Source organism: Puma concolor, chromosome D3 (assembly GCF_028749965.1).
Source record: "Puma concolor isolate L17-30 chromosome D3, mPumCon1.1.hap2, whole genome shotgun sequence".
In the NCBI taxonomy this organism is placed as follows: Eukaryota; Metazoa; Chordata; class Mammalia; order Carnivora; family Felidae; genus Puma; species Puma concolor.
In genome coordinates, this window is record NC_141678.1 from 23,389,372 (window position 1) to 23,404,276 (window position 14,905).

At 43.6% G+C, this 14,905-nt stretch overlaps 1 protein-coding gene across 10 annotated transcripts in view; it reads right to left on the reverse strand.

The window, feature by feature from the left end:
• NF2 (NF2, moesin-ezrin-radixin like (MERLIN) tumor suppressor) overlaps nucleotides 1-5,010 on the reverse strand; it is an 80,620-nt gene extending 75,610 nt beyond the window's left edge. For 5 of the 10 annotated variants that reach the window (XM_086682124.1, XM_086682126.1, XM_086682125.1 and 2 more), the window contains exon 1: nucleotides 4,425-5,008. In XM_086682124.1, the coding sequence (XP_086538250.1) occupies nucleotides 4,425-4,538 (114 nt within the window). In that variant the 5' untranslated portion in view covers nucleotides 4,539-5,008. Of the gene's footprint in view, nucleotides 1-4,424 lie in introns of all 10 variants that reach the window. The other 5 variants (XM_086682119.1, XM_086682120.1, XM_086682121.1 and 2 more) reach the window with 3 other exon arrangements.
• Nucleotides 5,011-14,905: the final 9,895 nt, after the last annotated feature.

Sequence of the window (14,905 nt, forward strand, 5' to 3'; positions counted from 1 at the left end):
TTATTACTGATTTAATCTCTTCACTTGTTATAGGTCTATTCAGATTGTCTGTTTATTCTTGAGTCAATTTTGGTAGATAGCATCTTTTAAGGAAATTGTCCATTTCATTAAGTTATCTAATTATTTGGTGTACAATTGCCATTTTAGTTTAGTTTTCTATGTGTTTCATGTCTTTTTTGTTTCTCTATTCCTCCTTTACTACTTGCTTTTTCATTAAGTGAATATTTTCTAATGAAGCATTTAAATTTATTTAATGTTTCCTTCACTATACTTTTTAAGTGTTTGGGGTTTGCTTTGTTTTTAGTGGTTGTTCTAGGGTTTACCAGATAATCTTGACTTAACCAAAATCAGCTTCAGATTATACTATCTTTTTTTAAAATTTTTTTTAATGTTTATTTATTTCTGAAGGAGAGAGAGACAGAGTGTGAGTGGGGGAGGGGCAGAAAGAGAGGGAGACACAGAATCCAAAGCGGGTTCCAGGCTCCAAGCTGTCAGCACAGAGCCTGACGCAGGGCTCAAACTCACAAACCGTGAGATCATGACCTGAGCCGAAATCAGATGCTCAACTGACTGAGCCACCAGGACTATACTATCTTAATTCCAGTGATATATAGAAATATTACTCCTATATAGGTCCTTTCCCTCTTTTTTATAAACTATTGTTCATATATATATATATATATATATATATATATATATGTGGGGGGGTGTATGACATCTACTAAAATTATATATATAGTTACATATATAAAATATATACACATTGCTGCATATATATAAATATACATATTGTACACACACACACACACACGTGACATCTATTAAAATTATAAACCCAACAATACATTGCTATAGTTATTACTTTACCATTTGTGGCCATTTCCTTAGCCCATTACAGCTTTGCTCCGATCCACCTCCTTTGTGCTGTTATTGGCAAGTATACCACCCATAAATTACGTTTGTAGTAATAGGCCCAACAGCACATTATATAGGTATTATTTTATACAATTGCTCTTTAAGTCAGTTAGAAGAAGGGGTGCCTGGGTGGCTCAGTTGGTTGAGCATCCAACTCTTGATTTTGAGTCAGGTTATGACCATAGGGTTGTAGGATCAAGCCTTGCATTGGGCTCCATCCTGAGTGTGGAGCCTGCTTGGGATTCTCTCTCCCTCTGCTCCTCTCCCCCACTTGCACATGCACTCATTCTAAAATTAAAATAAATAAATCAGAAGAGAAAAATATGCATTTCTACTGTCTTTTGTAATTATATAATTACCTTTCCTGGTGCTCTTTTTTTTTTTCATGTAGACTTGAGTTATTATCTAAAGGCACTTGTTTTCAGCCTGAAGAACTTCCTTTCATATTTCTTGTAAGACAGGTCTTTGAGCGACATCTCCAGTTTGTGTTTATCTGATAAAGTATTTCACCTTCATATTTGAAATAGCCATTTTGAAATATCCAGCTGTGCTGGATATAGGATTCTAAGTTGACAGGTTTTTTTTCTTTGAGCACTTTGAATATGTTATCTTTGAGCACTTTGAATATTCTGGACTCCACAGTTTCTGCAGATAAGATAGTTGTTAATCTTATTGGGGTTTCCTTGTATGTGACAAGTCATTTTTCTCTTACTGCTTTCAAGATTTTTTGTCTTTGACTTTCAGCATTTTTACTATGATGTTTCTGTTTGTGGATCTCTTTGCATTTATCCTCTTTGGAGTTTATTGAGCTTCCTGGATGTCAAGACTATTGTTTTTCCATAAATTCAGAAAGTTTCTGCCATTATTTTTTAAAATATTTTTTTTTCTCTTTCCTCTTGTGGTATTCCTCTTCCACATATGCTCTTAATGATTTCTCTGAGGCTCTGTACATTTTCTTCATTTTTTTCTCTCTGTTCTTCAGCTTGCATAATCTTTACAATTTTCTCTTCAAACAGGGTAATTATTTCTTCTGGCAGTTTGAATCTACTTTGAGCCCCTCTAGTGAATTTTTTAGTTCAGTTATGGTACTTTTCAACTCCATGATTTTCATTTGCTTCTTTTCTATAATTCCTGTCACTTTACTGATATTCTCTACTTGATGCAAAAATGTCATTAGATCTTCCTTCTTTAATCATGTTTTCCTTTAGTTCTGTGAACATACTTGTAATGGCTATTTGAAATCTTTTCAGCTAAATCTGACATCTGGTCACTCTTACGGGCAATTTCTGTTGCTAATCTTCCACTGTATGGGTCATATTTCCCTGTTTCTTTGTATGCCTCATAATTTTTTGTTAGAAATCAGACATCTTAGATAATATATTATCTAAATAACATAGATACTGGACTGTTTCTCCCCAACCCAGCCCCAAGGCTTATTATTGTTATTTGTTTGTTTCTTTAGTGATGGGCTCGAATATTTTAGTGAAATCTATTTCCTTCACATAGTATTAAGACCTATGATGTTGTTCCTCAGGAAGGCACAAATTTGGTTATGGCCACAGTCATCCTGGAGTGACAGTGTATAGTAGGACTCCTTCTCCTTCCCCTGATGGCACCCAGCTGTTAAACTCCATTAATAGTGTTTTATTATTCTATTATTTCATTATGCCCTGGGGCATAATTTGCTCTACAAAGTAATTCAATCAAAGGCTGCTCTTCTGAGGGAACAGTTTATTCAATCCCATGCGGGTTCTTTCCAGCTGTCTTATTCTGATTTTCTCCTGCAAACTAGCTGGCCTACAGTTTAGGTAGCATCTTCATTAAATCTACAATCTCCTCCCAATTGCCCTTCACCAAAACCTCTAATGCTTGTAAGGGTTCCCTTAGGCATAAACTTCTCCACATTTTGTTGCAAATGAACTAACTACCTTTGGGAAGAGAGCAGGAGCTACAGGTTTTAAAGACTTCTTCTTACTACAGGTAAAATCTCTAAAGGGGGGGCGGGGAGGGGGGGTGGCGGGGGAGGGATACCAGCCAGAGGTTTTCTCAATTTGCCTCTCCTGGCACAGAACCACCACTGCACAAGCTGGCGCTGGGAAAAGAGCAAATGGGGTCCCAGTAGTCTCAGTATGCCATGCCCAAGGCACAGCTCCCATTCTGTAAGTAGGAGCTGGATAAAAGACAGAAGCCCCATCTTTCAACTATTCACACCTGGGACTTAGTCTCAACAGCAAGAAGCCTTGCACAGGATAAGAAGCACTTCAGTCCTGCTCCTCCTGGGAAGAAAGTGGTCTGACAGGGACCCAGGGGAAGAGGGAGCCCTGTGCTCTGTGTTGCAGCAGTCTGGAGTGGATCTCCCCCTTGGTATATCAGAAGTGGGGAGGGAGGTAGTAGCCTTGGTTCAAACACCATAGACTCTCACCTTTCTTAGCAAATTTTCATAGATTTCCTTGAATAGATTTTTATTCATTTGATGAATGTTTGCGCTTAAAACCATTTCCAGAGGATTTAAATAGTTGAGTTTTTTTAAGTGATTTTCACCAGTCTTATCAGGGAGTTCAATGGAGCTCCTCACGCTGTCAGGCTGGAAGTCGATCCTAAGGCTGCTTTTGTACTACACTAGTAGAGCTGAAGGGCTTAGTAGTTGTAACAGAGATTCCATGGCTTGCAATGCTGAAAATATTTACTATGTGGCCCTTTACAGAAAAAGTTCCCAACTCCTGACTTAGATCGCTGTTTCCAATGCTGCTGGTTCATAGAACACACTGGACTAGCAAGGACTTGCATTTCTTGAAAGGCAGTATTGTTTTGGCTAAAAGTTTGACCTAAAATCCCACTCTGCCACTTACTAGATACATGGCTTGGAGTACCTACCTCATTGGGTTGTTGTGAGAATTAAATGTATGAACGTCTGACATTTAGAATGTATTCAACAAATGGTTAACTGTTATCATCATGATGTAAAATAAACTGCATGAAAAATAAGTATTAGACATCAACTCTTTCCTTAAAGAGTTTTTTTCCCAGAAAATGGTAGCTTTGGAAAAGGGAAATAGGTATAGAGTTTCCACTCTACAAAATGCAACTTTTAATACCTGGGGCACATAATAATATCTAATGAAGTAAAAAAAGACCATAAAGCTGGAGCTTAAGCCTGACAATGAAAACCAGAATTCTCCACTACGGATGGTTCCAGCCTCTTGCAGTAACAATGAATGAGAACCTTCAGGAAGTGCTTCCAAACCCAAAAACCCTACGGGGGGGGGAGGAGCAGCAATCATCCTTAACATGAAGATTTGGGCCTAGATGGCTCCTTCCGGTTCTGGTCGACTCTGTCTACGCTCAGAGATGATACAAGCTGAATCCCTCAAGCTTCCACCTGGACTGTCACCGCCGCAGGGGCGTCCCGATCGGTGCCAGACCCGTGGCAGGGCCCGGCGAGCGGGGATTCCACCGGATTCCGCCCGGCTCCCCCTTACCGCAGCCCGTCGGGGCTGCCAGCCGGTTACCTCGCAATTGAACTCCATCTCGGCGTCCATGGTGACGATCCGCACGGTGAACGTCTTGGGCTGCTTCCTCTTGAGCGAGCTGAAGCTCATACGGGAAGCGATGGCCCCAGCCATGGCGCGGGGCTCAGGCCCGGGACCCTCGCGCCCCGAGACCTGCGCTCTGGACCGGTTAGCCCCCCTGGAGGAGCCGCACAGGCCTCAGGGCCACCATGGTGGCCGGCTGGCCGGCCGAGGAACTGTCTGGGCGGCGCGGGCCCCCAGCGGCCAGCATGGGCCGTGAGGACCCTGCCCCGGGAGCGTAAAGGGGAGTCGGGGGGCGGGCCCTTACGGCCACGGGGACGAAACACGAGCCAGGACCGACGGGGTGGACACGGCCCGGCGCTCAGGGACTCGGGCCGGGGACGCTGGGGACGCCCCGGCACGGGGCCCCTAGACGGCAGCCGGCCAGCCCCCGCGCGCCTCTCAGCGGCCAACAGAGGCCTCGGGGCCGCGCTGCGGCCGGGCGCGCACGTGCGCGCGTGGCTGTCACCGTCCTCGCTCCGCGCGCCTGCGGGAAGCGTCCCCTCCCCGCAGACCCCCGCCTGCTCCCCGCCCCGCCCTCAGGCCCCCAGATAATTACACACAGCGCAACCGAACCCCGCGGCTACCGCCCGGACTCCGCAGTTGGCTGAGCACTCCTAGGGAGGCGGGACTTCTCCTCCGTTCGCCCGGCTTCAGAACGACTCCACCAATTGGAAGTTCCGCTGTGATTGGAGGCGCGGGCTTGGGTTCGGCGTTGAGTGGTCATAGCGGCAGTCACTCCGAGCGCTTTTGTTCGAAAGGAGTACGCCTACTCTAGCAAGACTGGTTGAGGAACCGGAGTCCGGCGCGCCTTTCCCCGGGAACCACGTAGAGGCTGGTCGCCGGGTGCGGTTGGTCGGTAAGGGACTGCACTTTGAACCAAATGCGCTCCCAGTGTGGCGCCCCAGGGAATCGTGTTTCTCGGACACCCGACGGATAATCCAGCTTGGCACTTAATTGCATATACTGACCTCTGTGTTTCTCAAACTTTTAAATCACGTGGAGGCCGCTTAGATCGCCGGCATTCCCCCAGACCCTTGTGCTTCTCTTTAGGAGAAATAGCGTTATTACCAAGGAAGGGTAATAAGTGTATCTGCCTCGTGGGGTTGTTGAGGAATTTAAGGAAGTTAATACATATAAACTAGGGTAAATACTAGGACATAGTAGACAGGCCACATACTAGGTTGAATCTTATGGAATTGCTATTTTTGTACATACAAAATGGTCGAAACATGAAAGCATTTCTCACTTTGTACTCTGATTTACATTTTCGAGCCACATACATGTTTTTATTTTTTAGATGTCATCAAGTTATAATGGGTGTACTGTGAGGCGGGGGAATATAGCTTTCTGTATTTAGAAAATAAACCATGCTTTTAAATAATAATTGAGTAGAGACAATTTTCTCTTTTGACTGAACAGGAAGCAGTCCACAAATATTAACCATCATTAGCATCACCTCCCCTACAGATGGGAAAGAGGTGCCGCATGACAGAGACACCTGCTGTTACCTAGATAGAAGAAGCAAAGATGGGAATCAAATCCAGATTTCTCCCACCCAGAGCCTGATGGCATTACCATTGTGCTGCCCTGCTTCCCTGATTGTGGCTGCCAAGTTGCTGCCTGTTGTAGCCCCAAGTACCATGAACCACAGTTCCCTAGCACTCAGCAGACACTGTTGCTGTAACTATACAATAGCATAAATCTCCCGCTTCCCCACAGGCCCCTGTGGTGCCATGAATCACCAGCATTTGCTAGCACACCCAGGAAAGCTGCTGTGGGGGAACTTTATGTCCTGTCTACTGCAAGCAAATTCTCCCCACCAAAATGATTGTTCAGGGCAGTGTGGGCTTGGAGTGAGAGTGTCTTCATTTTTATTGCTTCAGTTCTCTGCAGGTGGGAGAACTAGGGTGGATTCTCCTAAGAGCTCTCCACAGGGGCAACAAATCAGGGCTTTAACCCAGAGCCAAGACTGCTGACAGAAAATAGGTGATTCTGGGATCCTACTGAGGAGTAGAAAGAGGATGTAGATCAGACAGCAGGGGTCAAAATGACATTGATGGCCAGTAATAGCTCGTTTTTATGGAAGGCTTACTAGGTGCTAGGCACTGGGCTAATTGGCCAAAGATGCCAAATTTAAACATTCTTGGGGGGACACCCAGGTAGACACATGGGTCTGGATCTCAGAAGGGAGGCCAGGACCTGGAATAAAAATAGATGTAATGGAGTATTATTCTGGCATTAAAAGTGCCATTCACAAAGAATAAACACAGATGATAATAGTACCTACCAGATAAGAGTGTGAGAAGGAATAATTCAAGCAGAGCTCATTAAGAAAGACGTGGGGGTGCCTGGCCGACTCAGTTGGTATACCATGCAACTCTTTTTTTTTTTTTAATTTTTTTAATGTTTATTTATTTTTGAGAGAGACAGAGCATGAGCGGAGGAGGGGCAGAGAGAGAGGGAGACACAGAATCTGAAGCAGGCTCTAGGCTTCGAGCTGTCAGCACAGAGCCCGATGTGGGGCTCGAACTCACAAGCGCTGTGAGATCATGACCTGAGCCAAAGTCGGACGCTCAACAGACTGAGCCACCTAGGTGCCCCACAACTTTTTTTTTTTAAGTTTATTTCTTTATTATTTTTTTTTTCAACGTTTATTTATTTGTGGGACAGAGAGAGACAGAGCATGAACGGGGGAGGGGCAGAGAGAGAGGGAGACACAGAATCGGAAACAGGCTCCAGGCTCTGAGCCATCAGCCCAGAGCCCGACGCGGGGCTCGAACTCACGGACCGCGAGATCGTGACCTGGCTGAAGTCAGACGCTTAACCGACTGCGCCACCCAGGCGCCCCTCTTTATTATTTTGAAAGAGAGAGAGAAAACGAGTGGGGGAGGGGTAGAGAGAGAGGGAGGCAGAGGATCCGAAGTGGGCTCTCTGCTGATAGCAGAGAACCTGATAATAGGGCTCGAACTCATGAACTGTGAGATCATGACCTGAGCCAAAGTCAGACATTTAACCAGCTGAGCCACCCAGGCACCCCAGCATGCAACTCTTGATCTTGGGGTAATGAGTTCAAGCCCCACATTGGGAGGTAGATTGTACTAACAACATCAACAACTACATATATATGTGTGTATATATATATATATATATATATATATATGTATATATATATATATGTATATATGTATATGTATATATATATGTATATATATATATGTATATATATATATACAGTTTTTGTTTTTAATAATTAAGGGGCGCCTGGATGACTCAGTCAGTATAACATGTGACTCTTGATCTCAGGGTTGTGACTTTGAGCCCTATGTTGGGGGTAGAGATTACATTAAAAAAAAGAAAGAAAGATCTGGCACATTGACACTGGTTTATAAATACCTGTTGAATGACAGGGTAATAGGGACACAGGGAAATACTGAATGGTCTCAACTATGGGAACAATATTAATTGCTACAACATATTAAGTGCTTACCATATAAGATGCCCCACAAAGGGCTTTGCATGCTTTATTTCCTTTGAACTTTATTGAAACCCTATTTGGTAGGTACTATATCCCCAGTTTACACATGAGGAAACCGGCTAAGGCTGAAATGAGCTAATTTACCCAAGATCCTAACAGCAGTGGTTCAATTTGCATTTAGGACTGTTTTAAACTAGATGTCACCTTAGTTATATTTCGTTCCTCCGTTCTTCCAGAAGATCAGTGGCTCCTCTCAAAGTGAAGTCCGTTCCCTTCAGGAGACATTTAGCAAGGTCTAAAGATTTTTTGTTGTTGTTTTTGTATTTTTGGTTATTGCAACTAGGGGATGTTCCTGTACACTATAGCAGAGGCTAAGGATTCTGTTAAACATCTCACAGTGCACAGGACAACCTCCCACAACAAAGAAACATGCAGCCCAAAGTATCAATAGTGCCACGCTAAAGAAATCCTGCTCTACAATAATGATTCTTTTAATTGTTTTTGTTTTGTTTCGTTTTGTTCATACTCTTTCAAGAATCTGATGAAACCAGTGGATTTTCTCCACAGAGGAATACACACAACCCCAGGCGCCTGGGTGGTTCGGTTGGGCGTCCGACTTCGGCTCAGCTCATGATCTCACAGTTCATGAGTTCGAGCCCCGCATCGGGCTCTGTGCTGACAGCTCAGAGCCTGGAGCCTGCTTCGGATTCTGTGTCTCCCTCTCTTTCTGCTCCTCCCCCACTCACACTCTATCTCTTTCTCTCTCTTTCAAAAATAAAGATTAAAAAAAAAAGGAACACACACACGCATGCACAAAATTTTGCACGTGGTTTTAGAAGGTTCATTGAAAGAGTCCTCCAAAGCATATCTATGAGCCCCAGATTAAATGAAGTCATTGCCAAGATTTGAATCAACCTGTACCAGATGCTGCATGTGAATTCTAGATTGGAACCTGTCTGCCAAAAACTGGACTTTGTTGGTTTTGGAATTACTTTTACTATACGTTGGCATGAAGCCAATATCCCACACCATGAATGTGATAAGAAACAACCATGTGGAACTCTGTCTTTACAGTAGAGATTTAGCTGACTAAAGAATACAGCTCTCTTTCTATGAAGACCCACAAAAGAAATATCCCTTAAACTCTAGCACCTATACTTCTCATGGGAGACTGGTTTGCTTTCTTTTTTTTAATAAGTTTTATTGTGTTTTCCTTATCTTATAAGTAATCCATATGCATTATAAAAAAGAAATGGAGGGACACCTAGGTGGCTCAGTCAGTTAAGCTTCTGACTCTTGCTTTTGGCTCAGGTCATGATCTCACAGCTTATGGGATCAAGCCCCTTGTCAGGCCTTGCTCTGAGAAGGCAAAGCCTGCTTGGGATTCTCTCTCTCCCTTTCTCCCTGCCTCTCTCTCTCTCTCTCTCTCTCTCTCTCTCTCTCTCATAGAATAAACTTTAAAAAAAGAAAAGAAATGGAAACTGCATAAGCAGTATGTAGGCATAATTCTAAAATACCCCTCATTCATCTACAGCCTTGTATAATCCTCCCTCTTGGGCATTGGCAAGATCAATAGATATGATGGGATATTATTCCCAACATGATTATGTTGCTTTATATGGCAAAAGGGATTGTTTGCAGATATAATGCCCTAATCAGTTGTGTTCATCAAAATGGAGATTATCCCAGGTAGACACTGACCCAATGAGGTGTACTTTTTTTTTTTTAATTCCAGTATAGTTAACATACAGTGTTATATTCAACGTTTATTTATTTTTGGGACAGAGAGAGACAGAGCATGAACGGGGGAGGGGCAGAGAGAGAGGGAGACACAGAATCGGAAACAGGCTCCAGGCTCTGAGCCATCAGCCCAGAGCCTGACGCGGGGCTCGAACTCACGGACCGCGAGATCGTGACCTGGCTGAAGTCGGACGCTTAACCGACTGCGCCACCCAGGCGCCCCCAGTGTTATATTAATTTCAGATGTACAATGTAGTATCGGGTGAACTCTTTTTAAGTTTTATTTATTTATTTTGAGACAGAGCGAGTGATGGAGCAAAGAGAGAGGGAGAGAATCCCCAGCAGACTCCAATGTGGGGTTCAACCCGTGAGATCATGACCCAAACCAAAATCAAGAGATTGAAGCTGAAGCAACTTAGCCACCCAGGTGTACCCACATGAATGCTTTTAAAATGTTTTTATTTTTATGTATTTGTTTTGAGAGAGAGAGAAAGCACTAGCAGGGGAGGGTTAGAGAGAAAGAGAGAGAGAATCCCACACAGGGATCTGCACTGTCAGTGCAGAACCTAAGGTGTGGCTCAATCTCATAGTCTGTGAGATCATGACATGAGCCAAGATCAAAAGTTGGATGCTTAACCGACTGAGCCCCCGAGGCACCCCCCAGGTGAACTCTTAAAAGGAGATTTAGGGTTCAGAGATAAAGGAAGTCCAGGAAATGAACTCCTTCTGACTTGGAAGAAAGCAAACATCCATGTGGTGAGCTGCCTATACAGCCTCAGAGCAAGGAACTCTCGATGGCCTCTGGAGTGGAGAGTGGTCCCCATCTGAAAGCTAGCAAGAAATCAGGGATTTCAGTCCCACGACCACAGGGAGCTAAGTTCTGCCGACAACCTGAGTGACCTGAGTATACTGACCTCCAGGGGAGAACCATGCAAATGGCTGACAATTTGATTGCAGTCTTGTGAAACCCTAAGCAGAAGATCATACTAAGCCATGCCTGGATTCCAGACCCATAAACACTGTCAGGTAATAAATGTAATTGCCACTAAATTTGTGGTAATTTGCAAACACAGCAATAGAAAACTGATACCAACAGAGAGAAACAAAAAAAAAAATTTTTATCTTTTTTTTTAATGTTTTATTTATTTTTGAGACAGACTAAGTGTGAGCAGGGGAGGGGCAGAGAGAGAGGGAGACACAGATCCAAAGCAGGCTCCAGGCTCTGAGCTGTCAGCACAGAGCCCGACGCAGGGCTCGAAATTCAACAAACTGTGAGATCATGACCTGAGCTGAAGTTGGATGCTTAACCGACTGAGCCACCCAGGTGCCTCTGACAAAAAAATTGTTTTAATAAAATGTTTTATTTTGAAATAATCAGCCCCCTCCCCCACGCACACCTTCTACCCAGTTTCCTCGATGGCACTGCAACCAAGGACATTAGAAATAGAGCCAAGGCTGCAACCAGGATCAAAGGGTTTTTTTGAGTCATCTTGGTAGCTCAGTCAGTCAAGTCTCTTGATTTTGGCTTGGGTCTCAGGGCTTGAGCCCGAATCAGAGCCTGCTTAGGATTCTCTTCCTCTCTCTCTCCCCCTCCCCCACTCGAACTTTCTTGGTCTCTCCCAAAATAAATAAATAAACTTAAAAAAAAAAAAAAAAACGGGGGGTGCCTGGGTGGCTTGGTCGGTTAAAGGTCCGACTTCGGCTCAGGTCATGATCTCATAGCCCGTGAGTTCCAGCCCCGCGTCGGCTCTGTGCCGACCGCTCAGAGCCTGCAGCCTGTTTCAGATTCTGTGTCTCCCTCTCTCTCTGCCCCTCCCCTGTTCATGCTCTGTCTCTCTCTGTCTCAAAAATAAATAAACGTTAAAAAAAAAAATTAAAAAAAAAAAAACGGGCTTTTTCAATGATCAGAAACCCATAGCAACACCCAGCAGAATTAAGTTACAGTTAATGATATAAAACATGCAAGTACAAACTGCTAAATCTTATAAAGGCTAATTTACCCCAAACTCCCTCTCACTGCCCCAAAAATGTTTGGCTAAACTAACAAGTGAATGATAATTACTCCTTTGCTACTGCATGAATGGAACAATTTCCCCCTTTCATTTTGTTTGCAGTATTTGATTAAAACTGAAATAATCTCAGGGGCTCCCGGGTGGCTCAGTTAAGCATCCGACTTCGGCTCAGGTCCTGATATTGTGGTTCATGAGTTTGAGCCCTGTGTTGCGTGCTCTCTCTCAAAATTAAGATTAAAAAAACTAAATTTCAGAAAATGTGCATGTCAATACCTCAGGAAGCTGCTGTTTTGGTAAACTGCATAGCTGCTATGAAAACACAGCCAAGTTGGGCGCCTGGGTGGCTCCATGGTTAAGCATCTGACTTGCTTAACCTCTCTCTCTCTCAAAAAAAAAAAAAAAAATATTAAACTAAAAAAAAAAACAAACTCGAAAAAAAATCACAGCCAAGTCTCCACCAGGTGGGAGACACTGTAGCCCTGCCTGCATGGTTGACAGGACACCCTCAGGGGTCCTGGGCTGGTGCTGAGAGCAGGCAGATGCAGAAAGAAATTTTAACTTGCATAATCCACTGATTTACTGTTTTCATATAGCCCATATTGTTTTGTGATTTGCTGATTGTTGTTAATATGTTATGAATATTTTTCCATATCATCACATATTCTATAATAAAATCTTCTAGGGGCTGCATAGGATCCTGTGTATTGATCTAATTTTGCCTTTCTCTATTACACACATTGTGAATCATGTAACCAATCATGTTTTCTTCTTGGAGTTTGCTGTTAGGAAGCCCAGAGCCAAATTTGCAGTCTGTTTCTGGCAACTGTGCCAGGGCTTGCCTGTCTGTGGCTTCATCTTATTTTTCCTGCTCTTATTCCTTACTCCGCAGTAACTTTTTTCCCACCCACTAACTTTTTTTTTTCTCACTCTTTATTATATTTTTATTCAGTTATGGATCCTTTACCTAAAGGCTCTTTTGGTTATTCTTCTTAAGTCAGTATATATATGACCAAAGTATTGTTTACATGTATCTAATTCTTTTTGATGTTCATTTATTTTTGAGAGAGAGGGAGAGAGCATGAGTGGGGGAGGGGCAGAGAGAGGGAGACAGAGGATATGAAAGGGGCTCTGCATTGCCAGCAGAAAGCCCGATGCGGGTCTCACAAACTTAGAGATCATGACGAGCCGAAGTCTGATACCCAACCAACTGAGCCACCCAGGCGTTCCACATGAATCTAATTTTTTACAGTAGGCTCCATGCCCAACGTGGGGTTGGAACTCACGACCTTGAGATCGAGTTGCATGCTCCACCCACCAAGTTGGCCAGGTGCCCCAACATGCATCTAATTTTTTAACTTTTATTATTATTTTTAAATGCTTATTTATTTTTGAGAGAGATTGGGGAGGGACAGAGAGAGAGGGGGACAGAGGATCTGAAGCAGGCTCTGCACTGACAGCAGCCAGCCCAATGTAGGGCTCTAACTCACAAACCAGTGAGATCTTGACCTGAGCTGAAATCAAGAGTAGGACGCTTAACTGACTGAACCACATAGGGGCCCCTTAATGTTTATTATTTTAAACATTTTTTTTAAGATTTTGTTTTTAAGTAATCTCTACAACCAATGTGGGGCTTGAATTTACAACCCTGAGATCAAGGGTTGCAAGCTCTGCCAGGTGCCCCTTAACTTTTTAAAAACTAGCATCAGACTTAAAGTTTGCAAAGATAGTAGTTTCTCCATATCCTTCACTCAGCTTTTCCTAATGTCAACATATCATTTAATCATAGTATATTGATCAGAATCAAGAAATTAACACTGATGTACTACTATTAACTACAGACCATATTCGAATTTTACAATTTTTCTACTACTGCCCTTTTGTGTTCCAAGATCCTATCCAGGATTCCAGATAACATTGGGTTATTTCTCTGATTTTCCTGCAGCCGGACTAAGTTCCTCGGCTTTTCTTTGTCCTTCACTACCTTGACCCTTTTTTTTTTTTTTTAACATTTATTTATTTTTGAGAGAAAGAGAGAGAGAGTGGGAGACACAGAATCCAAAGCAGGATCCAGGTGCTGAGCTGTCAGCACAGAGCCTGCCACGGGGCTTGAGCTCACGAACCACGAGATCATGACCTGAGCTGAAGTCCCAACGCTTAACTGACTGAGCCATCCAGGAGCCTTGACCTTTTAAAGAGTATTGGCCAAGTATCTGTTGAATGTCTTCCAATTCGGGTTTGTCTCAAGTTTTCTCACGATCGGACTGATGTTCCAGATGTATTTTTGTAAGCTACACCACATTATTTTGGGAGCAGGGTGGGGATTAAAAGCCAAACAAAGAGGTTTTGGCCTGTCTGCAGCCTGAGGCTCAGGGAGGTGATTTGATTCATTAATATCACCTGGCCCAGCGTGATCTGGGACCTAAGACTTCTTTTTTTTTTTTTTAATGTTTTTATTTATTTTTGACACACAGAGATACAGAGCATGAGCAGGGGAGGGGCAGAGAGAGAGGGAGACACAGAATCTGAAGCAGGCTCCAGGCTCCGAGCTGTCAGCACAGAGCCCGACGCAGGGCTCAAACCCACAGACCGTGAGATCATGACCCGAGCTGAAGCCGGATGCCCAACCGACTGAGCCACCCAGGCGCCCCTGGGACCTAAGACTTCTGAGGCCGTGGCCAGGAACCAGTGTTCCAAGGATCCAAGGAAGCAGTTCCTGAGGCACTGACCCTGAAGGAAGGCAGCCTGCAGGTAACAGCTATCTGAAATAACAGTTACCTGAAATAACAGTAGTAAAGGAACCTAGAACACCTTAGGAAATCACTAGTGCTCACCCCATTCCCATTGGGCCAGGATGTCCCTCACGGGCAGACCTGAGTTGGAATTTCTACTTTTCTGTAACCTTGCTCAGCTTAGCTTCTCTGAGCTTCAGTTACTTCATCTGTAAAAATGGGCATTAATAATAAATTACGTGACATGTTTAGGAGCCCTTTTTAAAATAAGAATTGATATTTATTGAACACCCTCTATGTCTAAGGTGCTGTGTGACCTCACAAAGGTTTTTGTTACCTCTGGGTCTCCATCTCATCATTGCTTAAATTGGGGGGGGGGGGGGGGATAGGAAATGGAATTGCAAATAGCACCTAAAAGTACACATTTATTTCACTTGTACTGGCGATGATTTTCATACACAT